Genomic DNA, 27597 nt, shown 5'->3' with positions numbered 1-27597 from the left:
CCGTTAAGGTGGATCTCTCATCTTAAAATACTGCCTTATAGAATGGCAACATATATCCTCAGAGGCATTGATAGAAAACATTAGACACAAGTTTGAGATCAACCATCAGGCTACTATGTACACATGCATGCAAACACCACAGCCGACTGTCACTCACTGCCTCAAAGGGCCGGAGCAGCTCCACCCATGCTCATGAATATTCTGGACTCATAAGCAATATGTCTGGTGAACTCATGACGCATCTATTAGGGATAAGCAGGTTACCATACAAAGCACCCAACCATATCTACCTAAAATAAAGACTAGAACCACGACTTTATTGCAGGAATGGCCACAGTTTTATTTAAACCGTATATATGTATACCAAAGCTCGTGGCTCAACATGCCACTCAATTGTTACTTAAACCTTATACATATATACCCGTATAACCATACACCCCGATAGATCCGTCCAAGAGGCCAACCATCCTTCATAACCCCCCGGCCGTAACCTCCAAACCGGCCCAGAGGACCACCTCGGCCGTAACCACCCGGCCCAAAGGTGAGGGGTAACAACGTTCCATCGTTAATTACCCCTTCCCAGAACCTGCGGGACCTCCGCCCACAAGTTCCCATCCAATCCGAAGCCACTCCACTTGAGCGACTTCGTACCAACCAACCAACTGTCGGTACTCCCAACCTCTCAGACGGACCTATCACCCCGCTGTGACAAAACAACTTGGCAAAGCAATCTTATATTCTCCAGTCTTTCCTTTTTTTTTTTGCTTTTTTTTTTTTTTTTTTTTATTTTTATACAATGTTTTTTTTTTTTTTTTTTTTTTTTTTTCTTTTGTTTCTTTTTTTTTTTTTTTTTTTTATACATAACATCAGGGCGGGCGGGTGGGACACAACTTTTCAACGACGAAAGGGGAGGTAATCAGTCCACCCCCCTCTCTTATACCCCCCCACAACCCCCACCCCTTCCCTGCTCCCCTCCAATCCCCCTACAGCTTCCTTCCACCAATCCAATAGTCCTAACTATCCCCTATCCCAGTTCAACCAATTAACCCCCTCCTAACCTTGCACCCTCACGATGGTCATGGGGTCCATTCACCCCTATGGGGCTCACTGCCCTTCTTGACGCATCTATTAGGGATAAGCAGGTTACCATACAAAGCACCCAACCATATCTACCTAAAATAAAGACTAGAACCACGACTTTATTGCAGGAATGGCCACAGTTTTATTTAAACCGTATATATGTATACCAAAGCTCGTGGCTCAACATGCCACTCAATTGTTACTTAAACCTTATACATATATACCCGTATAACCATACACCCCGATAGATCCGTCCAAGAGGCCAACCATCCTTCATAACCCCCCGGCCGTAACCTCCAAACCGGCCCAGAGGACCACCTCGGCCGTAACCACCCGGCCCAAAGGTGAGGGGTAACAACGTTCCATCGTTAATTACCCCTTCCCAGAACCTGCGGGACCTCCGCCCACAAGTTCCCATCCAATCCGAAGCCACTCCCCTTGAGCGACTTCGTACCAACCAACCAACTGTCGGTACTCCCAACCTCTCAGACGGACCTATCACCCCGCCACAGACCGGCCAAGTGACCCCTTACTTGGCCCGGGCCCCCCACACCCCTAGTGCTTGCTCCAGGCCATCCCTCAAACCCAACATCCATAAATCCAGACCCACATCGGTCAAGTGAACCCCATCTCTCCTTAGATACTGCTCCGTGGACTCCTCCAATTCTCTATGCCGCACCACCAACCCACCATTCCTCGCCACAAACCTACCAATCGCCCGGTTCAGCTTGCTCCGAGCCCTATTAATCCGGTCCACCGACCTACCAAAACGCCACTGAGTCCGAGCTATAATGTCTGACCAAACGATAACTATGCCCGGAAACGCCCTCCACAAATGTAACAGGTCCAGCTTTATGTCCCTTTTTAATTCCCTTGCTGACCTTACTCCCAGATCGTTCCCACCCACGTGCAAAATTAACACATCAGGGTCACGATCCATACGGCTATAATAAGCCACCTCTGGGTGCACTCTACCCCAGGTCATGCCCCGAATTCCGAGCCACTTTACTCGGGCTTCCGACACCGACACTCCAAGCTGCCGACCGTCACGACGCACATCCGCTCGCAACGCTCCCCAATACACATAGGAGTGCCCGAGGATCCACACAAGGCATGGACCTACAAATACAAAAACCACGAATAAAAACAGCAACAGAACAAGAAAATACACAACAAACCAGCATCAACACAAACCAGGAATCCCCCACCCCTGACCATCACCTGACTAAGTGAGGCCTAATGTACAAGCGAAACCTGGAAGACTCCCACCTCCCAATCCGCCGGATACAATCCTCACTCAAACCCCACCTGGCGGCCTCCGTCGCCGCCCCAATCCGGAAGGAGTGAGACCCGTACTCACGTGGCTCCTCCCCCACCCTTACCAAAGCCATCTTCAGCACCGCATTGAATTGGTACCGCGACAAAGCCAATCCATCCGCATGTCTAAGAAAAACGCCAGGGAAACCGCCGCGCACCTTTAAAAACTCTGACACTTGTACCACCGGGCACAACTGGTGCCCCGGTAAAGCAAACAACACTACTAAGCGCCCCCGGCCCCTCTGATCCGTCTTCGAAAAGCGAAGGCGACATTCCACTCTATCCTCCCCCAGCATAACATCCTCCAACAGCAACCCACCCATCGCTTGCTTGGTCGGGCTGACCAATTCACCAATGCGAAAGGCCCCAAAAAACGCCAATACAAAAGCTACCGAAAACAACACCCGCTCATAAGGAGACGAACACAATTCCCCCAAACACCCCACTAACCGACCCAACAATGGCAATGACACCGGCCGCCTCATGTCACGCGACTGGGCCCCTTTTCGAAAACCCTTCATTGCCTGCCGCACCAGAAAATCCTTAGTCGCGTCCCGAACCCCTTGCATCTGAAACAAGAAGGCCAATGCCGCCAACTTGCAACCAATCACCGAAACGGACCGACCTGCCGAAAAATCCCCACTAATGAACACCAGGACCCCCAACACTCGGCCCTTGTAACCCGACTCCATAAAATCCCCTCTTTCCAACTCCGCCCATTCCTTCCACACCGCCTGATATCGGCACCAAGTAGCCTCAGACACCGATCTCCTAATCCCCTCAAATGCTACACCGATGCCAGGTCCCACAGCCATTCCGGACAAGGTTCTCCATCCGCGTCCGCTCCCGGCACCAGCTTCCTGAACCTGCAAAACTGAAATCGTGATAGCGCGTCAGCCACCTCATTTCGAATCCCTGGCACGTGCCGTGCCACCACACAAATGTTCAACTCCAAACACCTCAACACCAAGTGCCTCAAATACCCCACAACCGGCGGGGATTTTGCCGACAGCGCATTGATGGAATGCACCACCGCCATGTTGTCACAATGCATGCAAACCCTTCTTCCGGAAAAAACAGGGCCCCATAACTCCACTGCTACAATGATGGGAAACAATTCCAGCAGAGCCAAATTCCTCACCAGACCTGCTTCCACCCAAAGCCGTGGCCACTTTCCAACACACCAGTGCGTCTGAAAAATTGCCCCAAAACCGGTCGCTCCAGCCGCATCCGTGTACAACTCCAACTGACTATTGGACAAAGCCTCGCTCATCCAAAGGGTCCGACCGTTGTACCGGTCCAAGAACCTCTCCCAAACCAACAAATCCCCTTTCATCACTTTGGTCACTCTGACAAAGTGATTTGGAGCTTTCACCCCCGCGGTTGCACTTGCCAGCCTCCTATTAAAGATCCGCCCCATTGGCATAATGCGACAAGCGAAATTCAATTTTCCAAGCACTGACTGCAAATCCCGCAACCGCACCTTCTTGGCCTGATACAAAACCCGCACCGACGCCTTCAAATCCAGAAGCTTCCCCTCCGGCAATCGGCATTCCATTGCCAGTGTATCAATTTCGATCCCTAAGAAACATAGGGCCGTCGCCGGCCCTTCTGTTTTTTCCTTTGCCAACGGGATACCTAGGCTCCGCGCGATCCGCTCTAACGTGAACAACAACAAGGAGCAGACCGAAGAGCCCGCCGGACCCACGCAAAAGAAGTCATCCAGATAGTGAATCACTGAATGGACTCCTGCCACCTCTTTGACTACCCATTCCACAAAAGTACTAAATGCCTCAAAATGAGCACACGAAATGGAACAGCCCATCGGCAGGCAACGATCCACATAGTATTCACCATCCCACATACACCCTAAGAGATGAAGGCTCTCTGGATGCACCGGGAGTAAACGAAAAGCTGCTTCCACATCCGCCTTTGCCATCAGGGCCCCCCGCCCGGCAACCCTTACCAGCTCCAAAGCCTTATCAAAAGATACATAAGAAACTGCCGACAACTCTGGCGATATCCCATCATTCACCGACAATCCCGCCGGATAAGATAAATGATGAATGAGCCGAAATTTGTTCGGCTCCTTCTTAGGCACCACCCCAAGGGGGGAAATCCTTAAATTGGAGAATGGCGGGTCCTGGAATGGACCCGCCATCCTCCCCAATTCCACCTCCTTTTGCAGCTTTTCCTTCACCACCGCCGGATGTTCTTTTGCGGACCTCAAATTCCCCGGGCGAAACACCGGCGCCTCAGATTCAAACGGAATCCGAAAACCTTCCGTAAAACCACTTGCCAACAACTCCGCCGCCCTAACATCCGGATACCTATTTAAATAGGGAAGCATCGCCTCTACTCTCACTGGCGTCCTCCCTTTTTCCAGACCCCTCCCCTGCCTTTCCTTTTCCTTTTTTGAAGCACCTGGCCAAGGAGTGGGACCCTCCACATCCGGAACACTCGTGTTTAAACCGACACGAGGCCCCAAACTTACACTGTCCCTCGTTATACTGCCAACAAGCCCCCTTTTTCTGTCCAGCCGAGGACCCGCCGCTCGCACCCGGGCTCCCGGCACCCCCTCGAAAGGGCTGAGCCGGAGCCGTCATTAACCGCATCCACAAAGAAATATCCTTGTGGCCCCACTGGACACCCTGCCGCAGAGCCTTCCGCTGCCGGAACTGCTCATCATATCTTAGCCACCCTAAACCGCCATACACTCTATACGCCTCCCCTATCGCGTCCATATAACCAAATAGGGCGGAACAATGCTCCGGCTCCTTTTCCCCGATCACGCTGGCTAAGATCGCAAAGGCCTGTAGCCAGTTAGTGAACGTCCTCGGGATCAATCTATACCGTCGCTTTTCCTCATCCTCTTTCTCCTTTTTTGTATCACTGGGTTTCACCTTATCCAAATTAAACTTCTCCAAGGGAAGCAGGGAAAAAATTTCCACATACTCCCCTTTCCAAATCTTTTCCCTCACCTCCTTCTTCAAGTGAACCCCTAACTGACCTTCAAAACACACGTAAATTTCACTCCGTGCCCTATCATCCAACCGCACAACCTCATCCTCCTTTTCTTTTTCCTTTTCCGCCTCCTTGCTCGCACCCACGTCAGCCGCCCCACTGGCCGCCGTTCCCGCACCTACCGCCGAGGCAGGGTCCCGCACCGTCACCCCGCTCACCGCCGCCTCAGTCTGCACCACCTCCGTGGGGCCCACCCACGCCCCCACCGGAGCCCCCGGCCCAGTCCGACCAACCCGCTCCGCCGACAACCCCTGCAACGCTCCCAAAAGTTGCCCCCAAAACTCCGGGCCCGGGAAACCAGCCTGACCGACCCCACTCGCCCCCTGTGCCACACTTCCCGCGACGGAACCCCCGCCCCCACTACACACAGCATTAAACATGTCAGTCGTCTGCTCACCAGGCTGCCGTGGAACCGCCGGCACAGCCGTACCACGATCTTCCTGCTGCCGCTCTGCCCGACCTGCCGCTGCCATTGCTCCATCGTCACCGCCGGAATCTGACGTGCTGCCGAAGTCTACAGGGGGGACCAGCGAGGGGACAGCCTGCACCTGGCGGCCGTCAACCCCCACGGTCACCGCACCCTGCTCCTCCGGGCGCCTCCTGCTCGACCTTTTTCGTTTCTCACGCCGTGGCGCCCCGCCGCCGTCGTTCCTCGCTGTCTGCATGGGCACCTGCTGCGCTGCTGTTGTTGCCGCCGTCCTCAGTGGGCTCCCTCCCTGCCGACTGCAGGAAGGCCGTGCTGCATCTGACCGTCGCTGGGAACCCCCCCCAGCCCGATCCTTGCTGGCGGGGACCGTGACTGTGGACCTCATCTGCGCCTCCGGGCCACCGTACCCCTCCTCCACGCTCCTCACGTCGCCGCTCTCCTCATCCCCCATCCTCCGACCTGTCGCTCTCCCCTGCCGTCTGCAGGGAGTCTCCGTCCGTGCCATACCCCGACGAGCGCCACCCCCAGCCGGCACTTCACTGGGGGCTGCTGTGATCGCTGCTCCGGTCCTGGACTGTGCTGGCCGCGGACCGGAAGTGGGCCCCGCCGAGGCTCCGCCCACCCCCGACCCGCGGGATCTCCGTCGAGGATTCCTCCCGGCGGCCGGCAGCTCCCCCTGGTAAGATGGAGGGCTCCGCTGTCCCGGAGGGTCCCCGTAGGGGCTCCTAGATCTCTCTCTCCCCCTCCCACTGGGGGAGTAGCGCTCCGGCGGTCGCGCCCGCCGAGCACGTAGCAGCGGTCCGGGCGCAGGAGTAGCAGGCTGTACCGCTCCAGCTCCACAGACCGCCACCAGCTGCTGCCGCAGAGCGTCCACGCCGAGGACCTCGGAGGCCCCCCGCACCATCTCTAACAGCGCATTAAGGTCAGTCATAGCAGCGGCAGCACAACGTCCTGGGGCCACAACTTTTCAACGACGAAAGGGGAGGTAATCAGTCCACCCCCCTCTCTTATACCCCCCCACAACCCCCACCCCTTCCCTGCTCCCCTCCAATCCCCCTACAGCTTCCTTCCACCAATCCAATAGTCCTAACTATCCCCTATCCCAGTTCAACCAATTAACCCCCTCCTAACCTTGCACCCTCACGATGGTCATGGGGTCCATTCACCCCTATGGGGCTCACTGCCCTTCTTTCGGTGTTACTATACTAGTAGCCAAATTGCACAACATATTTTTACCAATTCAACTTCTAGTGGTGCAGTAGCTGTATAGGAAAACACATGCAGTGCTGCTGGGAATACTTTTTGGGCAATTTGACTGTAAACCTATTGACAAAATTACAGTATATATTCTGCTGACTGCACGCATTTAAAGGGTTTTCCCACAAGCAAAGTTTATTTTAAAGTTGATTTTAATCAATAAATCTTTAAATAATAATAAGTTCTACAATGTATTTAAAACAAAATGTTCCAGTGCTGAGATAATCTTATATCTTATATATGTTTCCCTCCTTTGTACTGTGTAATAGCCATTTCTGACAATATAGGGACATGGTCTCATCATACCAGAGTAGTGGAGGATACAAAAGAGTATACAGATATTACAGGACTGGATAACAGCTGATTCTTTCTGTGACGTAAAACATTTTGTGCCTGTTTTTAAAAAATGTTTTACCTAAAAGAATTAATTGCTATCCCATGCTGTAATATCGGTATTCTTTACTTACTTCCTCTCCAGCCCATGAGATGTAATATGATCAGACCATGTCTCTGTACATCAGACACAGGAATTACACAGTACACAGCAGGGGCATATATATAAGATTATCTCAGCACAGGAACAATTTTGTAAACACATCCAATTGTGGAACTTAAAATTATTCCAATATATATTGATTAAAATGAAGTATGTTCATGGGAAAACCCCTTTAAGTATGTAAAATTAGTTATAAATTGCAATTAGAGAAGGGCGGATTGATCTGAGGATTGAATTTTACTTAAATTTCTTGAAATTCATGGTTCACAGGAATTTAATCCCTTTAAGATCCTTTGTAGTGATGGGTGGACCTGGACTGTAAAAGTCCAGATCCGCGCAGGTGCAAAAGTACCTGAGCACCGACCACGGGCCCCTAGTTCTCAGGGAACTACAGGTAATGATCTGGGTCTGGCAACTCTGGTAATTATAAGAATTAAAGAAAAATAAAGAAAAAAGGGGGAAAGCAGGCGTGTTATACTTACAGAGTTTCTGTACACTGTTTCCAGGCCACTCACACTACTTACAGAGCCGCTCATTAATGTCATGCATATGCACTGCTTTCCCTGCCCACCGGCAGTCCCAGCATCTATGATTGGTTGCAGTCAGACAGCATCCCCAGCCTGTGTAACAGCATGTCTGATGCTTTCAATCTCAAAATTGAGTACACCCCCCATATTTTTATATATTTAATTATATATTTTCATGGGACATCATTGAAGATGACACTTTAATGTAATGTAATATAGTCAGTGTACAGCTTATATGACAGTGTAAATTTGGTACCCTCTAAATAACTTAACACACAGCCATTCATGTCTAAACCGCTGGCAAGAAAAGTGAGTACACCCCTAAGTGAAAATGGCTGAACTGTGCCCAATTAGCCACTTTCCCTCTCCTATTTCATGTGACTCATATGTGCTACAAGTTCTCAGGTGTAAATAGGGAGCAGGTTTTTTAAATTTGGTGTTATCGCTCACACACTCTCTCATACTGGTCATTGGAAATTCAACATGGCACATCATGGTAAAGAATTCAATGAGGAGCTGAATAAAAGAATTGTTTCTCTACATCAGGGGTGGGGAACCTCCGGCCTGCGGGTCGTATATGGCCCGCCATGCCCTTTTATGCGGCCCACGGACAGATTCCCGGAGGGCGGCAGTGCTCGAGCCGCCATCGCCATCTTGTGGGCCGCTGGCCCTTTAAATCCGCACATGTGTTTTTACCAATGCATTTTCTCACTGGCCAGTAGCAGCGAGAGAGGAATTACTTTGTGGGCGGGTTTAGTGCTCTGCGTTGCCCGCCCCCTGGCCCTCTGAGCTGCGTGCCCGCCCCCCAACCCTTTGAGCTGTGTGCCCGCCCCCCGGCCCTCTGAGCTGCATTTCCACCCCTCGTCCCTATGAGCTGCGTGCCCGCCCCGTCCCTCTGAGCTGTGTACCCGCCCCCCGTCCCTCGGAGCCGCGTGTCTGGTGCCTGCTCCCCGGTGCTATGAGTCCAGCGCTGCTGTGTGTCCAGCGCCAGCCCTCTGCTGCTGTGTGCCCTGTCCAGTGCTTTGTGGCCCCCCTCCCCTCAGTGTTGTATGCCCTCCAATGCTGTGTATCACCCTAGGTTTGTGTGTCCCTCCTCCCCCCCACTGATGTCAGGGCTCCGCAAGTGATATCTGTGCCCCCCAGTGGTGCCTGCTCCCCAGCCGCTCTTGTGTGGTGCCTGCTCCCCAGCCACTCTTGTGTGGTGCCTGCGCCCCAGCCCCTCTTGTGTGGTGCCTGCGCCCCAGCCCCTCTTGTGTGGTGCCTGCTCCCCAGCTCCTCTTGTGTGGTGCCTGCGCCCCAGCCCCTCTTGTGTGGTGCCTGCTCCCCAGCCCCTCTTGTGTGGTGCCTGCACCCCAGCCCCTCTTGTGTGGTGCCTGCTCCCCAGCCCCTCTTGTGTGGTGCCTGCTCCCCAGCCCCTCACATTGTGTGGTGCCTGCGCCCCAGCCCCTCTTGTGTGGTGCCTGCGCCCCAGCCCCTCTTGTGTGGTGCCTGCGCCCCAGCCCCTCTTGTGTGGTGCCTGCTCCCCAGCCCCTCTTGTGTGGTGCCTGCTCCCCAGCCCCTCTTGTGTGGTGCCTGCTCCCCAGCCCCTCTTGTGTGGTGCCTGCTCCCCAGCCCCTCTTGTGTGGTGCCTGCTCCCCAGCCCCTCTTTTGTGGTGCCTGCGCCCCAGCCCCTCTTGTGTGGTGCCTGCTCCCCAGCCCCTCTTGTGTGGTGCCTGCTCCCCAGCCCCTCTTGTGTGGTGCCTGCTCCCCAGCCCCTCACATTGTGTGGTGCCTGCGCCCCAGCCCCTCTTGTGTGGTGCCTGCGCCCCAGCCCCTCTTGTGTGGTGCCTGCGCCCCAGCCCCTCTTGTGTGGTGCCTGCTCCCCAGCCCCTCTTGTGTGGTGCCTGCTCCCCAGCCCCTCTTGTGTGGTGCCTGCTCCCCAGCCCCTCTTGTGTGGTGCCTGCTCCCCAGCCCCTCTTTTGTGGTGCCTGCGCCCCAGCCCCTCTTGTGTGGTGCCTGCTCCCCAGCCCCTCTTGTGTGGTGCCTGCTCCCCAGCCCCTCTTGTGTGGTGCCTGCGCCCCAGCCCCTCTTGTGTGGTGCCTGCGCCCCAGCCCCTCTTGTGTGGTGGCTGCGCCCCAGCCCCTCTTGTGTGGTGGCTGCGCCCCAGCCCCTCTTGTGTGGTGCCTGCGCCCCAGCCCCTCTTGTGTGGTGGCTGCGCCCCAGCCCCTCTTGTGTGGTTCCTGCTTCCCAGCCCCTTTTGTATGGTGCCTGCGCCCCAGCCCCTCTTGTGTGGTGCTTGTGCCCCTGCCCCTCTTGTGGCACCTGTGCCCCAGCCCCTCTTGTGATGTGCCTGTCCCCAGCCCCTCTTGTGATGTGCATGTCCCCAGCCCCTCTTGTGATGTACATGTCACCAGCCACTCTTGTGATGTGCATGTCACCAGCCCCTCCTGTGACTTATACATCACAGGAGAGGCGGGGGCATATACATCACAGGTAGGTTGGGGCATATGCATCACAGGAGGGGCTGGGGGCACATACACCACAAGAGGAGCTGGGGCCATATACATCACAGGAGGGGCTGGGGGCACATACATCACAAGAGGGGCTGGGGGCATATACATCACAAGAAGGGCTGGGGGCACATACATCACAATAGGGGCTGGGGGCATATACATCACAAGAGTTGCTGGGGGCACATACATCACAGAAAGGCTGGGGGCATATATATCACAAGAGGAGCTGAAGGCATATACATCAAAGGAGGGACTGGGGGCATATACATCACAGGAGGGGCTTTGGGCATATACATGTCCCCAGCCCCTTGTGTGATGTATGTGCCCCTAGTGTCTCCTGTGATGTATATACAGCAGTCTCAGTGTCTCCTATGTGATATATGTGCCCCCAGTGTCTCCTGTGATGTATATACAGCAGTCCCAGTGTCTCCTATGTGTTATATGTGCCTCCAGTGTCTCCTGTGATGTATATACAGCGTCTGTTATGTGATGTATATGATTTACCAATCTTATCACAAAGAGTTGACTGCGCTCCAGACCCAGACAAAAATGAAAAAGCAGCTGTGAGAAGAAACATGATTAGTATCACCAAACATCTAAGCCGCACCAAAGAGCAGCCCAGCCGCCACAGTAGGGGTGAGTTAATTAATTGTTTTACCAAATATAGCAGGGTCATTTTCACATTGATAATTGTGTGCGGCCCCCGAAGGTTGGTAGAAATTTCCAAATGGCCCCCGGCAGAAAAAAGGTTCCCCACCCCTGCTCTACATAAAGACAGCGCTGGGCTGTATAAAGATTGTCAGCAACCTGAAACTAAGCTGCAGTACAGTCACAAAGACCATATAGCGGTTTAACAAGTCAGGTTCCACTCAGAATAGTCCCCTCCATGGTTGACCAAAGTAGTTCAGTGCACATGCTCAGCGTCATATGCAAAGGTTGTCTATTTAAAATCTATGTATGATTGCTGCCAGTGTTGCTGCAGAGGTTAAAGGGTGGGTTGTCAGTCTGTCAATGCTCAGACTATACGCTGCACAATGTATCAAATTGGTCTGCATGGCTGTAGTCCCAGAAGGAAGCCTCTTCTAAAGATGATGCACAAGAAAGCCTGAGTGTCCCGATTTCTCTGTGCAGAGCATTTTGCCTTTGGAGATGCTCTGCTGTGCTTTCCTGAGTTACTGAGCTAGCAGCCTGATTGACAGCGCAGGATTCCATGTTGGTGCTGATCTCTCAGGTGTTCCACCTTCCTGGTAATTGCTCAGGCTTCTTTACTGAGCATTCTCGCCCAAAACCTTGCCAGTTGTATTCTCTGGTTCTGCAGTTGTGCTGTTGGCTTGTGTCTCTCTTATGTTCTGATCTTGGTTTTCTGACCCCAGACTGTTATTAGACTTCTCTCTGCCCGCTCCCTGTTCCTGTCGTGACCTCCTGCCTCCTGACCTCAGACCATTACCTGACCACGTCTCTGTTTTCTTCCTGAACCTATTACGTGCTCTCCTGGATTTCTAACCTTCAGATACTGACTTGACTATGCCTTTGCTTATTCCTTGTGCTCATACCTGTCCTCCCATTACCACACCCTTTCCTGACTACTCTTTCATCCATACTCCCCATAAGTAGTGACTAGCATCATACTGAGGACATGGATTACTGGAACAATGTCTTGTGGTCTGATAAGACAAACTTATTTGGTTCAGATAGTATCAAGTATGTGCAGCGGTAACTAGGTAAGGAGTACGGCAGTGGGAGTGTCATGGTTTGGTGCTACATGAGTGCTGCCGGCTGTGGGGAGCTACAATTCATTGAGTGAACAATGAATGCCAAAATATGCTGTGACATACTGAAGCAGAGCATGATTCCCTCCCTTCGGAAGCTGGGCAGTATTCCAACATTACAACGTTCCCAAACATACCTCCAAGATGACCATTGCCTTGCTAAAAAACCTGAGGCTTACAGGGCTGCACTAACCAAGCATGTGTCCAGACCTAAACCCTATTGAGCATCTGTGGGGCATCCTCAAATGTAAGATAGAGGAGAGCAAAGTTTCTAACATCCACCAATTCTTGGATGTTGACATGGAGGAGTAGAACAGAATTCCAGTGGTTCCTGTGAAGCTTTAGTGAACTCCATGGCCAAAAGAGTTAAGACGGTGCTTGAAAATAATGGTGACCACATGAAATATTGGCACTTTGGGCATAATTTGGCCATTTTCATTTAAGAGTGTACACCCTTTTGTTGCCAACTGTTCAGACATTAATGACTGTGTTGAGTTATTTAGAGGGCATCAAATTTACACTGTTATAAAAACTGTACACTGACTGCTTTACATTGCATCAAAGTGTCATATCTTTAGTGTTAATTAACTACTAACCTCCACTGCTACCTGGTTAGCTTAGGGTTAATTTACATTAAACACGATTTTCCATAGGCAACCTTAACTTAAAACCTTTTAAAACTTTCTTAAGTATAATCATTGTGATGCCTACACTAACAACACTAACATTACAACTACAGCTTTGGGGAGACATTATCTATATTGTCTCTTAGAGAATAACAGGCTGCGGACCTGAGACTCCTATATTAAACCTTTTTAAGTGTCTCTCCCTAAGTCTCTAGTCATACTTGCGTGTGACTCGTGCGAATATTGGATCACACTGCCGGAACGGCTGGTTCTCTTCTGCCAGGAGCGGCTGTATGTATTTCTATGATGCTGACCAGCTCCTGTCAGGAGAGCCATGGACGGTCTGGGCAGTGCGATCAGATACTCGTATGAGTCACACGCAAGTGTGACTTCAGCCTAATGCTGATGCTAAAACCTTACAGCTCATAGCCTCCCCAACATGTTTCACCATGCCTGGCTTCATCAGGGGAATCAGGCTACATTGATTGTAGCCTCATTCCACTGATGAAGCCAGACATGAAGCTGAACATCTGCAGGTTCGTCCATCTCTACTCCTGAGCCTTGGCTACATAAAGGCACATTATATTGGTAATGGTTAATTCAAGGTTAAAATCTATTAAAATCTACTAGATACCCCCAAAAAAGTCTCTGCATAGCCCCAACATTGTGCTGTTTTGTTGCCTTGAGCTTAATGTTTCAGGTCATGTCTTTATTTTTATTTCAGTTTTAAATTCCAGGATTTCAAAAGTACTGTCGGCCATGTTGATGCAAGTATACAGAATAAGTATATATATAAAAAAAGAGTACTATAACATGTATCCAAAGAAAGAGAGTTGTATAGTTGCTGTGTTTAACTCACAGGGGAGAAGTTGGACCAGAGATTCTTAAGGCGGCTTTGCACGTTGCAACATCGCACGTGCGATGTCGGTGGGGTCAAAGCAAAAGTGACGCACATCCGGTGTCACTTTCGACATCGTAGTGTGTAAATCCTAAATGATACGATTAACGAGGTCAAAAGCGTGGTAATCGTATCATCGGTGCAGGCTCCGACTTTTTCAAAATTACGCTGCCACGACAGGTACGATGTTGTTCCTCGTTCCTGCGGCAGCACACATCGCTGTGTGTGAAGCCGCAGGAGCGAGGAACATCACCTTACCTGCCGTTGGTGGCTATATGGAAGAAAGAAGGTGGGCGGGATGTTTACATCCTGCTCATCTCCGCCCCTCCGCTTTGATCGGCCGCCTGCCGTGTGACGTCGCTCTGAGGTTGTACGACCCGCCCCCTTCGGAAGGAGGCGGGACGCCGACCAGAGCGGGCGATGCAATCACAGCGCTGCCCATACTCTCATGCCTGCGACCACGTCACCAGGTGTCCCGGCGTGCACGGGACCTCGGGCGCAGTGGGCGGCGTTATGAGGGATGATTTGGAGCATGGGGGATGGCGTAAGATACAGCAACGGACGCCACACGGCCCGCCCCCATGGACGATTTACAAGATTTTCAAACCAAAAGGTACAGTTTTATAAAGTATTTATTTTGGTTTAAAAGGGGGCACAAAAAGAATAGCAACCTTGCTAGAATGCAGCCCAGGAGCTGCAGAGGGGGAAACTTTTAGGTTGAAAGCCAAATTTCTGATGACAGGTTCCCTTTAACCTGGTTAGACAGAGAAAGAGCTGGTTCTGACATTTTCTGGTGCCATATTCTTTTTTCCTGTATGACACCATCTGCCTACAATTGGCCAGCAACATACAGAAGAAAAAGTAACTGCCACGAGAAAATAATCTCTGCCAACTACTCTTGATTTAGGGGGAAATCAGTATGTAAACTTTACAAGCCAATATCTCTGCAACAGAGATGAGAAATAATGAAAACAATTTTTATTCAGCTCTTCTGCCATTTATTATGTGACCAGTCTAGCACATAAAATGTGGTAAAAGGCTCTCTTGAAAATGTGACCGTCGTTTTAATTTTTATTTCATAAATGAATAATACACATGAAAATAAGCAGCTTTGTAATATATCTTATCAGAGAAATCTGTTTTTTTCTCTGCCAGAAGTGATCTTTCATTCTCAAAATTCTTAATCCCTGGGTAAAATGTGGATTGCATGGAAAGCTTGTTTCTTTAACTTGTTTCAGCTGTGAAAAATGTGGCGCTTTTTAACCACATTACACAACTGTTGCAATCCTCCAAATAAAAAAGGGTGATACTTGGCAGTGTGGCACACTACTATAAGGTATAAGCCCAGCCTTACTATATTATTCTTTGATGTGCCAGGTTGCAGAATTAGAGCATTCCCTTGGACACATGCTACAAGAATCTGTCGTTCAAGCTATCAATAGTAAGTCATACGTAGCTATCATAGTTTCTTTACACTCTGGAGGCCTTCAGTAAGGTGGTAATAACTTTATATACTAAATTTCCCCTCCAGGTGGATTAAGCAGTGGTATTCCTTTGCCTTCATTTGCTAATGTAACGGTGCAGGAGTCAGCAATATCAGTTACTCCGGTAAGATAACATTTTAACATTTGCTATTGTCACTGTATAGATACATTATACAAAATGGTCTCTGACAATTGTGTTCTATAAAAGTTAATAAGGTGATCTTAACGTTTCCATAGGACCCCATTAATCACAAAATCAACCCATGACGGAGCGTTTAAGCTACATGGCACATGTAACTGGTAAACGGCGTCACACTGTTTTGGAAAATACAGCAAATTGTTCTTTCCTATGGAAAGGACAAAAATAGAAAGCATATACCAAGATTGTGGCCACAGTCAAATATATCTACATACATAATCTCCAGTTTCTGTAACCCTATTCCAGCATGCACCGCGCCACTGTCAGTAGTGCAGGCGCAGTTTCAAACAGCTTCCACACGCGGCTACGCCCTCGCACATTACATGCGCGGCACTGCCCCCCCACATTACACGCGGCTCCGCCCCCTGCCTGTTACACGCTCGGCTCCACCCCTTGCACATTACACCCGCGGCTCCGCTTCATACTCCCGCACAGCAGTCCTGCAGACACAGCAGAGTCCCCTGGAGCAGCAGCTTCTGATCATGTCACTGATCACATGACGGTGACATCAAACAGGTCCTGGGAACCTATGGTTGCATCTAGATTGGAGTGGATTTAAGCTGAGTGTATAGCAGAGCTATGTGTGTGTAATGGAGCTGAGTATATAGCAGAGCTGTGTGTGTGTTAGAGCTGAGTGTATAGCAGAGCTGTGTGTGAGAGAGGAAAACAAATAAAAATGGGTATATATATATATATATATATATATATATATATATATATATATATATATATACATATACATATACATATATATATATATACATATATACACATGTCGCGAGCGGAGTGGTTGGGAACGCCGCTCGCCTGGGAATCGCTGGCGCTCGGGTCCGGTGCTTCTGCTCCTCGGTGGCTCGAGCACGGGGCCGGACCCGGGGGCTCGAGCAGCGCCTCCTCGCCCACGAGTGAAAAGGGGAGGTTTGGTGTGGGATATCGGTTGTAACGCCACCCACGGGGTTGTGGTGATGCTGGGCACCACCGCTGCTGGTGACGGGGGTTCCCGGGAGCGATGGCGGAGAGCAGCTCAGGTGTTGGCCCCTCTGTGGGTAGGGGCGGTTGTTCCCGGGGCCCCGGTTCAGGGAGTAGTGAGTAGGGGATAGGTGCAGGTGCCGATGCGGGGAGGCAGCGTGGATGCGGGGCAGCGTTATGGTGCAGCGCTGTGCCGGATGGCACTGGTGTACTCACTCGGGTAGTCAAGAACAGAGTCTCTGGTAAACCAAACGGTTGGATGGACGGGGCCCGTAGTCAGCTGTGGTATCTTCACTCTCCCCGGATGGGTTGATGGTGGCTGTCATTCCCTGCACCTATGTGTAAGTGACCCCTATGGATTCCCACGGGTGGTCCGCTCCCCGGCTTGTACGTGTCGGGAGAGCCCGTTTTGCCCGCAGGCGCTGGGCCTTGGATCTCTGGACGTTGGCGGTGGCTCTTATCAGGACGGGTTGGGCTGTTGCCTTCTGATGGGACTTGGTTGGGAATGAACCCCTGAGGTCCAGACCGCAATCAGAGAATTTGACCGTTACGGCGGCTTCCGAGCCTAGTCGGGGTCTGAGTACCCTACCTTGGTGCTTGGCTTCAATCCGCTGCCCGGTTCGGTACCGGCGGGCCACCACCCGACCCAGGTCCTACGGTTCCGCAGACCTCCACCAACTCCTGCAGACGGCCACCACCATCTGCCGACCTTGCTGATGGTGCCTGGGCTCCGACCCAGACACACACCGTCTCTCCTTCTCTCTCTCTACCACCTCTCTACTTCAACTCCTCCACTTAAACTGACTACTTTTCCCACCTCCAGGCCTGTGAACGCCTCGGTGGGTGGGGCCAACCGCCTGGCTCCGCCCCAGCTGGTGTGGACATCAGACCCTGGAGGGAGGCAACAAGGGTTTTGTTTGACGGGTGTTCCTGACCAGGGGGTGTGTGTGTACGTGATGTTATTCTGTGACCCCTGGGGTCCAGGGCGTCTCACACACACACACACACACACACACACACACACACACACACACATTATGTTTATTTACAATAAAAATACACACAGCCTTTACCACATTTAATTAGCCCCCCAAAAAATTCTGGGGACGATCAGCTTACAAGGGACCACATAGTGTAAGCACACACACAGCACTCAGGGGAGACACCACATAGTGAACACAGCTCAAGAAACAACACCAGATACCAATATACAGCACACAACAAGGAAGAGCGAGTGCACGAGGTTAATGAAGTCAAATGACGCAACGCATACAATACACAAATACGGAGGGGTGACATACAACAGATATGTTGGAAAGTGTAATCAGTGTGACACATGTCCATTGCTCGTGTCAGCACCACTAAGCATACACAGATGTTCATTTCACCGCACTCCCAATGCAATAGCATTGGACCTATTTCTAGTCCCTCATATATGCCAGGCAATAGTCCTAAAAGCAATGTACACTTAGCGTAACATATGTTTATTCCTTTATGACATCTACCATTCATGCACGGTGTTGTGGGAGGTGCATTCCTGCAAATTGAAGTACATGTGCGGTGCTACAATCGCCCCGGCTCACATGTAGTGCCGGCGAAATCATCAGTAGGCAACAGCTATGTATCATAACTGACACCCTGCTGTAATGCCCACAATCATTGCTTTCATCGATTGTGGAAGTTTAACCCCCCTGATGCTGTTGTCAATAGTGACAGCAGAATCAAACTACTTACCAGTGGGAGGGGGCTTGCTTCTTCATTTCATCAGCACAATGTGGTTGCGATTGCATTGTGCTGATGGTCTCCATGGTGACCTCGGGAGGAATAATGGCTGTGGGGTACGGTGGCCTCCAAGGTCCTGTCTTAGGCAGAGCCTGTGTCTGATTCAGTAATCGAATACCCTGCATTGTAAAACCATTACAGAGGATAAGATCAGCAATCAGACTAGAGAAAGATGATGTCCCTTCTTGGGACTACGTAAAAAAATTAAAGGGAACCTGTCACCAAATTTGGCGACTATAAGCTGCGGCCACCACCAGTGGGCTGTTATATACAGCATTCTAGCATGCTGTATATTAGAACCCAGGCCACTGTGTAGAATGTAAAAATCCCTTTATAATACTACCCTAAGGAGAGGTGCAGTGCGGTGCAGACTGCTCGGTGTTACGTCACCACTGGAGTCCGCTGCAGTGACTTCTACTCCGATCGCCAGGTGACGCCGTGTTCCTGCCGTGGATAGTAATAATTGCTAATTTTTGTTCATTCTGCTTTCCAAAAATCGGAATAGAGACCGATCAAAAAATGTTGTGTGCCTACAAATGGTACAAAAAAAAAATTCAAGTTGTCCTGCAAAAAACAATCTATCACATGACTGTTGGCAGCAATATAAAAGCCTAAAAAATTATATAAATTTGGTATCAATGTAAATGCACTGAGCCAAAGAATAAATCCGTGTAATCACTTATACTGCAGGGTGAATGGTGTAACACATAAATAAAACCAATTCTTGACCTGCTATTAATTTGACTATTCTTCCTCCCAAAGACTGCAGTAAGGCTCGTTTAAATTTATCCGGTGCTCTACGCTGAACGCTTACGCCGGGGTTTACGTGTAAATCTGTGAAATATGTGATTCATACAGAGAAACGACAGAAGATTCCCTATAATGACACTTTGGACTCTCTCTGGCCTATGGTCTGCTGGTGTACATGTTTTAAGGCGTGCATAAAAACATGGTTGAACACAGTCATGTTCACTTCTGAAAAGAATGACATCTCTGAACAGAGGCCGAGACCCAGCCTAAAGTAACTCTGCTACCTCATTATAGTGAATAAATCCCTTGGAGTTTAAACTGGATCATGTCATTCGGATATTTAGATGGAAAGTGGTGCAAGTGTAAGTGATCAGCGTAGAGCACCATGATAAATGTGATCCAAAATATTATATAAAATATTCCCAATAAAAGCTCCAACTCAATACACACAAAAAAAGTCTCTATTCAAGTCCGTCATCTCTTAACAAAATTATTGGGGGTTTACACTATTAACACAAATTCTTTGGAAAAGTGGAATGGCTCCCAAGAAAAGAAATCTAGAGAATTATGTGCTCCCAAATCCAAATGCCCCCTTATTTTGAGCTTCACAGTGATCCTGAAGGGGGAAGGGGGGCTGCACTACCTCCATGCTCTTTTACCAAAAGGTTCCTGGGTGTGTGCATATACCTGAGAAGTGGATATGACACCCAGCTGCCCCTCAGGGACTCCAATGGGTTTTTCTTCTGCAGGTGCTGAAGTCGCTGTGAAGGAATACACCACACCAGAATTTTCTTAACCAAACTTTCTTTCCTTTCATTCAACACCATCATGGTAGGCATGGTAATTGGCATCCTTTCTTCCTAATTGCTCTGACATTACTCTGGGATCATATCCCCTTCCCTTTTCCAGCTCCTTGTCTGTTTGATCTCTGGATGGCTTTTCCTAGCCTGCGAGGGTGAGCCCTGGGCTCCAGACATACAGAGGTGGCCTCAGAATTCAGGACAGGCCCTTGCACCTAGGCCCACGTTTTCCTTGTTCTAACTCACTCTGCCTTCTGCCCTCTTATAACTACCATTAAACTTATCCTTTCTAAAATTTCCCATGTGCCTGAATTAACCTATAATAGCCACTAGATGGCAACATTCCTATCTTCATGCTATAACCTATTTTACTAGTTCATATAATCCATAAGTTTACATATACATAAAATACAAAACAATCATCAATATGTACATTACTGGGGAGATTTGACCATCTCCTACACCTTCTAAATCTGGTTGTCCAGATCAGATCTATATTAAAACCTGAAACAAGCTAAAGTCCATATTCTTGAGCCTATTAATTCTGCCCATACAAGCAGAACTCCTGCACCAGTCCTTGACCCAACCGACATCTTGGGTCTTCCATCCCCCTTTCTCTGCTTACAACAGTTCCTTATTGCACAACACTGTCTGAGTACAGGTCCTGGGGACATGGGGCAAAGGAAAGAGTCCATTTACATTCTGCTTATAAAATCAATGTTAATATAAACTACAAAGCATGTATTCATTTGACAATATATAATCCCAGAAAATACATTGCAGGCCATTGGCCAAGCAGCAAGTTATGATATGGTATCCCTGATAGTTAAGTGCAAATATGCAAATGAACATCAGTCCAAGAAGTTAAAATGCTTACCCATATAGTGATATGTCCTAGTGTTTAGATCCATAGCCCCGATGCGCGTTTCATGTGGACTCCTTCGGGGGGGTTATGTATATAGCGGTCTGTAATTTACAGCCATCGTCAAATACATTTACCTTGTGATCCTATAATGTGAGTAACTGTCAATTTTTTGGGCTTCTATTATTGACGGTTATTTGCTACTTCATTCTTATTGTCGTGACACTATTATTGTTTTCTTCTGATACTCAAAAAAATATTCTTTCATATTTAGCATCATATTGTGTTTTATTGGGTGTATATATATTCCATATTTTTGTAGGTATAATCCTGTAACATCATGTTGCATTAGGGCTAGTCATGACATTGGAAGTGCCTAGTAATCGCAAGAGGTACCCAAAATGTTAGCATTCAAGTGCTGGTTCATTGCCCTGGTTCAGCTGCTATAGAGTACAAAAGTGAACGTTGGACCTGGTTATCGCAAATTGATTTGCTCATCTCTTGCAAATACCTGTCTAAACATATCTTATTCCTACTCGTGCTACAAACTTTTAAAAAATGTTTAACACTCCTGCATTATATGCTAATTAGTGCTAAAGTGTCTATGGAGTGTATTTGATTAATGTAGATTTTGACGCTTTGACATTCATAGGTCACTACAGCATTGAACCAGCACATGTGCAGGGTCTTTTTCCTTTTAAATGCAGAGGAATCAATTTCATTCTGTGCATGCACTAGTTTCCATCTACCGCATGCTCGAATCCCTGCCCCGCATATTTTTCGGCTGTTAGACAGTCAATAAACATACTGGGACTACCTGACATACAGAGCAATGCCTTAGACATGTTGGCTACTAGCATTACTGTAATTGGTCAGCCACATTGGGTCATTGGAACTTATATGGGACCCTGGGGTCCCGATGCTCAGCATACTTTCTTCTGGAAGCAGTTCGGGGAGAGTTGATCTAGGAGAGAGAGCTTAGATTAAAGCAGGCATATAGGCAAGCAGGCATAAATAAATAAATAAATAAATATAACAACTCTGGGTCCTCCCTATTTTTGAAACCTAGCCAAAGTAAATTAGATAGCTGGGGGCTAGTATTATTAAAATATATTATTAAAAATGTATTATTAAAAATACCAGCCCGCAGATGCCCCAGAATTAGCGCATCACATTAGATGCACTAATTCTGATGCTTTGCCCTGCTTTTCTCGACTGCCCTGGTGCAGTGGCAATCGGGGTAATATTTTGTGTGATGATGTCAGCTGTGTAGTGTCAGTTGGCATCAAGCCCTATTACTAACCCAATAATCCCAGAAAAACACACAAAGAGGAAAAAATAGTTTATTTGAATAAATGGTCTCCCACACTATCCCTCATTCACCAATTTTCAAAAAATGTTCCCACAAAGCTCCTCCATCACAGACCACGTTCTCTGAATGCAGCTCTGGTAATTGTGAATAGCAGTAAAGTACAAGTATTCACAGGCGCAGGGTGATGACAACAATTTTAATCACCATCATTACTTCAACGCTGCGCTCAATGAGACCTGGCAATGTTGATGAAAGTTATTGCCACTACCTGGCATCTGTGAATAGCTGTAATTGCTGCTATTCACAGTCATTGGAGCTGCATTCGGAAAATGTGGAGTACGATGGAGGAGATGCATGGGAACATTTTTTAAAATAAATTAGTGTGTGTTTTTTTTAATTAATTTTAGACGTATTTAGGTGATACAATGTATATTACATATACTGTACATCTTAGCCTTTTACTTACCGTAATTTACTGTAAATCATTGGAGATATTATTAGAACGCCTCACGGTGCAGATGGATGAACTTACTCGTTGCTGGCCCGTCGACTGTCGTGGTCATGGACGGCCTAGCCAGGGTCCAATGCCCCGAGGCGTACAAAAGAAAGCTGGGGAAAGATGATGGGGATAGTAGTGAGGTGTTTGTCGTGACGCCACCTGTGGTATGCGGCCAGGGAATGGGCCACCACTGCCGTTGCTGTTCTCTAGGGCAGATGGTAGTAGCAGCAAGGGATGGTATCGCTCTCCACAGGCCTCAGGGAGGATGGTGACGGGAGAAGTAATGGCAGCGGTGAGCGGCAGTACCAGTAATAAAGAGTCAGAGTCTATGGCTGTAGTTCCAGGTTGTTTACTCACTTTTAGTGCTGTGTCGCTCACCCAGGTAATACCAATCACTTGCTATGATGGGCTCCATCGAACACGAACCCATTAGATTTGGGTGTTCAGTGGGTTTCCTCCTTGTAACGGTTCTGGCTGGAATTTTAAATATATTTTCTTCAATAAAGGATCAAAGTTTTTTTATGGAATTGGTGCCGAGTTCAAATCTGTTCCTTCCTTATTCCTCCTTGTAATGCCTGTCTTTGGATACCCTGTCTTGAAGCTACATGGGGACCCGGGTTTTCACGAGATGTACTCTTGTTCCTATATGCAGGTGCCGCAGTTCCAATATGGTGTCCGTCTTGATGTGAGATTGTGCTGTCGGGTGCTGTGTAGTCAGGGAAGCTTGAAACTTTCCCCGTCCAGGCAGATTCTGGAAAACCAATGTGAAGTATGATCTTCCCTAGGGTCCTGCTGCCCTGCGTGGCGTCGGTTCCGAGGGGAGCAGATTCACTCTCCCCACGGCAACCGTGTGAACTTTCTCCTCCTTCCCACCGGAGCACCCTTGAGATGCGACTGCTCCCTTCCTCTCCTTCTGGAGAACTCCCTAACTGTTGTGTCGGCTCCTGACTCCCCCTGCTGGTTACACTTCCCCCCTCCCAGGTCTTAAGCTAGTGGGACTGGGGCCCTGTATGAGGGCATCCCTCTCTGTCGGCGACCCCTATATTGCCCTACCCTAGTCCAGTCACCAGTAGGAACAGGGTAACCTGGTGTGTATTTGAGTGTGTAATGTGGTGAAACCGGGACTGACCTCCTCACTCTGTCACGACTGAAGCCTCAGGGGCGCTACATTATCATTACCCTTTCACCATCCTTAACAACTTAGAATATGAAGTTTGACCTCCAATCTACTGTAAACTGGCCATACATGAGATAACTGTCAGTTTATTCAGCAAATGTCTAACTCTTCCAACAGCCCCTTACATGTATTACTCCTGAAAACAAAAGGATGAGGCATTGAAATTCCAAATGACAAATCTGTTTCTTTCCTAAAATCATGATAGGGGGAGCGTTGGGAGGTGCCCTTACACATTTAAATGGTCATCTGGTCCCAATGAAATTAGCGGATTAGGCCAAACTTCATCAAAGTGTTTAGAACTTCAGCAGTGTTAAGCTGGGTTCACACATAGTGACAGCGACAACGACGTCACTGTTACGTCACCATTTTCTGTGATGCAACAGCGACCTTGTAAGTCACTGTTATGATCTCTGCTTAGCTGTCAAACACAGCAGACGCAGCAGCGAGCATAACGAGACGCGTCGCTGTGCTACATGTGCAGAGAGCAGGGAGCCGCACACACTGCTTAGTGCTGGCTCTCTACAGTACACATCGGGTTAATTGGGTTAATTACCCGATGTGTACTACAGCTACATGTGCAGAGAGCAGGAGCCGGCACTGCCAGCGAGAGCGGCGGACGCTGGTAACGAAGGTAAATATCAGGTAACCAGGGAAAGGTCTTCCCTTGGTTACCCGATGCTTACCCTGGTTACAGCTTACAGCAGCTGCCAGATGCCGGCTCCTGCTCCCTGCTCGCTTCATTTCGTCACTCTCTCGCTGTCACACACAGCGATGTGTGCGTCACAGCGGGAGAGCGACAACCAAAAAATGAAGCTGGACATTCAGCAACGAGCGGCGATCTCACAGCAGGGGCCAGGTCGTTGCTGGATGTGACACACAGCGATGGGACGTCGCTGCTACGTCACAGAAAATGGTGCCGTAGCAGCGACGTTGTTGTCGTCGTCGCTGTGTGTGACACCACCCTTAGGTATTAAACCATTTATACCACCCTAAAGCACCAACGATAACAATGTAATTATCTCCACCTCTCTAGACCACCAGGGAGATACCGAATCAAACCCTAAATCACTCTAGACCACTGGGGATATAATTATGAGTACTTACATTAAGTTTTCTATCTCAGTATTTAAAATTAGGGTATAATACATATAAAAAATGTATGGGCATAAAGTTGGAAAGCCCCCATCCTTCTTGGTGTATAACTGCAGGTACAAAAATAATATGGCGGTGACTTGTTTAGTCCTCTGACTCTAATACCTATTATTTGTTTGTAGCATAAGCACAATTTGTTGCATACTTGTCTACTGTATACTAGATCCTGCCTTTGCTATAGGACCACAGAAATTGTAGTAATGGCATATTCTTCATCACAATGACCTCCTAATTAACAAAATAACTAGAATTGGTTGGTAATTTACACTTTCCTGTAAAGGGAGTTTTCCAGAAGTAATTAATACTATACTAATCCTATACTAATGTACTATATACATATTGGTTTGTGATCGTCTCATATTTTACAAGGGTACAAATGCACTGTCACTGTTATGTCATTTCAGGGCTGCCTGTTGATGTCCATGGATATGTACTACACTCCTTGGAGAGAACTGGTGGTTATTCTGCCTGAACATGGGTCATAAGTAACATGACCATGCTAACACATTACTCTTTCTTCATATGATATTGTTTGTCATTTTATTAAACACTTCTCAATGAATGTAAATTACCGTAGTGTCTTTTTTAAAGCAAACTGTGACCAAGCGGGTTTCTTGGAGAAACATATTTTAACACACTTAGGCAGATTATTAAAAATTAGATTCACCAGTTTTCAACCATGAGAATATTCTTGACAAAGTGTTGCCTTGCCTGTATCTGTATTTTACTATTTCTAAAGAGGAAAAAAAAAGCAATGCACTTCAATATCTAAAGGCCGCTTTACACGCTGCGACATCGCTCAAGCAATCTCGTTGGGGGTCACGGAATTTGTGACGCACATCCGGTCGCTTTAGCGATGTCTTTGCGTGTGACACCTATAAGCAATTTTGAATCGTTACAAAAACGGTCAAAATCGCTCATCGGTGACATTCCCCCCTATTCTCAATTATCGCTGCTGCTCGGTGTACGAAGTAGTTCGTCGCTCCTGCTGCAGCACACATCGCTATGTGTGACGCCGCAGGAACGAGGAACCTCACCTTACCTGCTGCCGCCCCTCCGCTTCTATTGGGCGGCGGTTCAGTGACGCTGCTGTGACGTCGCTGTGACGCTAAAGGAGGCGGTTCGCTGGTCACAGCAACGTCGCAGAGCAGGTATGTGCGTGTGACGCTGCCATAGCGATAATGTCCGCTACAGCAGCGATCACACGATATCGCATGTACGATGGGGGCGGGTGCTTTAGCGCTCGACATCGCTAGCAATTGTTAGCGATGTCGTAGCGTGTAAAATGGCCTTTAGTCTAGCAAGCAGTGCATTGTGCGTATAGCCTTGATCTTGATGAGTTAGATTATTTTTATTAGGCCTCCTTCAGACATCCGTGTCTCCGTTTTCACACTTACCAAAGACACGGACACACATGCATCCAATAATTCAATGGGTTTGTGCACACATCTGTGTTTTCACAAAGATTGTGTGTCCGTTGTTGAGCACACTTGTGTCTATCTGCTCAACATGGTGACATATCCATTTTCTGCTGGCAGCACGAGTGTCACACACACTGCACACTGTGTGATCCGTGTGACATCAGTGTGACACATAGCGGAGAAAATACCTGTCCCTAAAAAAAAAAAATTATACCTACCTGTCTCCGGTGCTGCCGTTTCTCCCTCTGCTGTTGCTTCTGGGTCCTGCTCATTATGCTCATGAATATTCACTGCACACAGTGCAGACCCGGAAGTAACAGCAATGCCAGAGACAGGTAAGTATACAAGTTAATGCTGTCCGTGTGCTATCTGGATGTCACACGGATAGCATACATGTATGTTAAAAGCGCAGACATGTGAAAGAGGCCTTATCTAAATGTTTAATGGTGAGCTGAACACGGGAGGTAAAAGTGGCTAGAGTAGAATAAATCTTGTTTTTTTTTCACTTCTCTATTGCAGAGATATTAGCAATCAAAGAATTTAGTACCTAATGAGTTAACACCCTCTTGGACTTATGAAAAGTTAACACATTATTTGCCAATAGTTTGCTAATATTTCCACAATGGAGAGACAACATTTTTTAAAAAATGTTTTATTCTACTCCGCAGTGCCTTTTACATCTTATGTCCAGCTCAAGATGAAAAATATGGTGAAAGATCCTCTTTAAGTGAGTCTTCTTAACAGTCCTGATTTGTGAGAGCAGAGTCAGATCTTTACTCACAACTGTTACCTACTTTACCAAAACTTTGAATTACTAGAAGATGAATAAAAAAAATAAGTATCGCTTGAAGTATGGTGGATGTACTTAAAGAGGTTTTCCCATGAACAAAGCATACTTTAATCAATAGATTTTGGAATATGATCCACAATGGATGCATCAAAAAATGTTCCAGTGCTGAGAACCTTACAGATGTGTCCCTGCTATTTACAATGTGCGACTATGCAGTGATGCTTCAGTTCATAATGCGCACACACCCCTGCTCGAGGCCAGGGGGAAGCATCAGTCAATTAGGATAACTAAGTATACAGAAAAACACCAGGGATTCGTAGCTGCTACTTTCTGAGGTAACACATTTCCCTGCCTATTTTATCACAGGTGTATTTCTGGAATGCGACCACCTCTCTGAGCTCATCATAAATCAAAGCAGAGATATAGGAGCTCCAGCGAAGGCTGAGCTAATTTGTCTTTGACTTGATTTATGATGAGCTCACAGGAC

At 48.4% G+C, this 27597-nt stretch overlaps 1 protein-coding gene across 1 annotated transcript in view; it reads left to right on the top strand.

The window, feature by feature from the left end:
- Nucleotides 1-25426, top strand: part of LOC142310062 (bactericidal permeability-increasing protein-like) — a 182207-nt gene extending 156781 nt beyond the window's left edge. The window contains exons 12-15 of the mRNA XM_075347533.1: nt 13740-13782; nt 15291-15354; nt 15445-15521; nt 25304-25426. Coding sequence (XP_075203648.1) covers nt 13740-13782; nt 15291-15354; nt 15445-15521; nt 25304-25384 — 265 coding nt within the window. The 3' untranslated portion in view covers nt 25385-25426. The remainder of the gene's footprint in view (nt 1-13739; nt 13783-15290; nt 15355-15444; nt 15522-25303) is intronic.
- The last annotated feature ends 2171 nt before the right edge of the window (nt 25427-27597 follow it).

The sequence above is a fragment of the Anomaloglossus baeobatrachus genome, chromosome 5, assembly GCF_048569485.1.
Source record: "Anomaloglossus baeobatrachus isolate aAnoBae1 chromosome 5, aAnoBae1.hap1, whole genome shotgun sequence".
In the NCBI taxonomy this organism is placed as follows: Eukaryota; Metazoa; Chordata; class Amphibia; order Anura; family Aromobatidae; genus Anomaloglossus; species Anomaloglossus baeobatrachus.
Note: the sequence above shows the minus strand (reverse complement) of the source record. Positions and strands in the feature narration are given on the sequence as shown.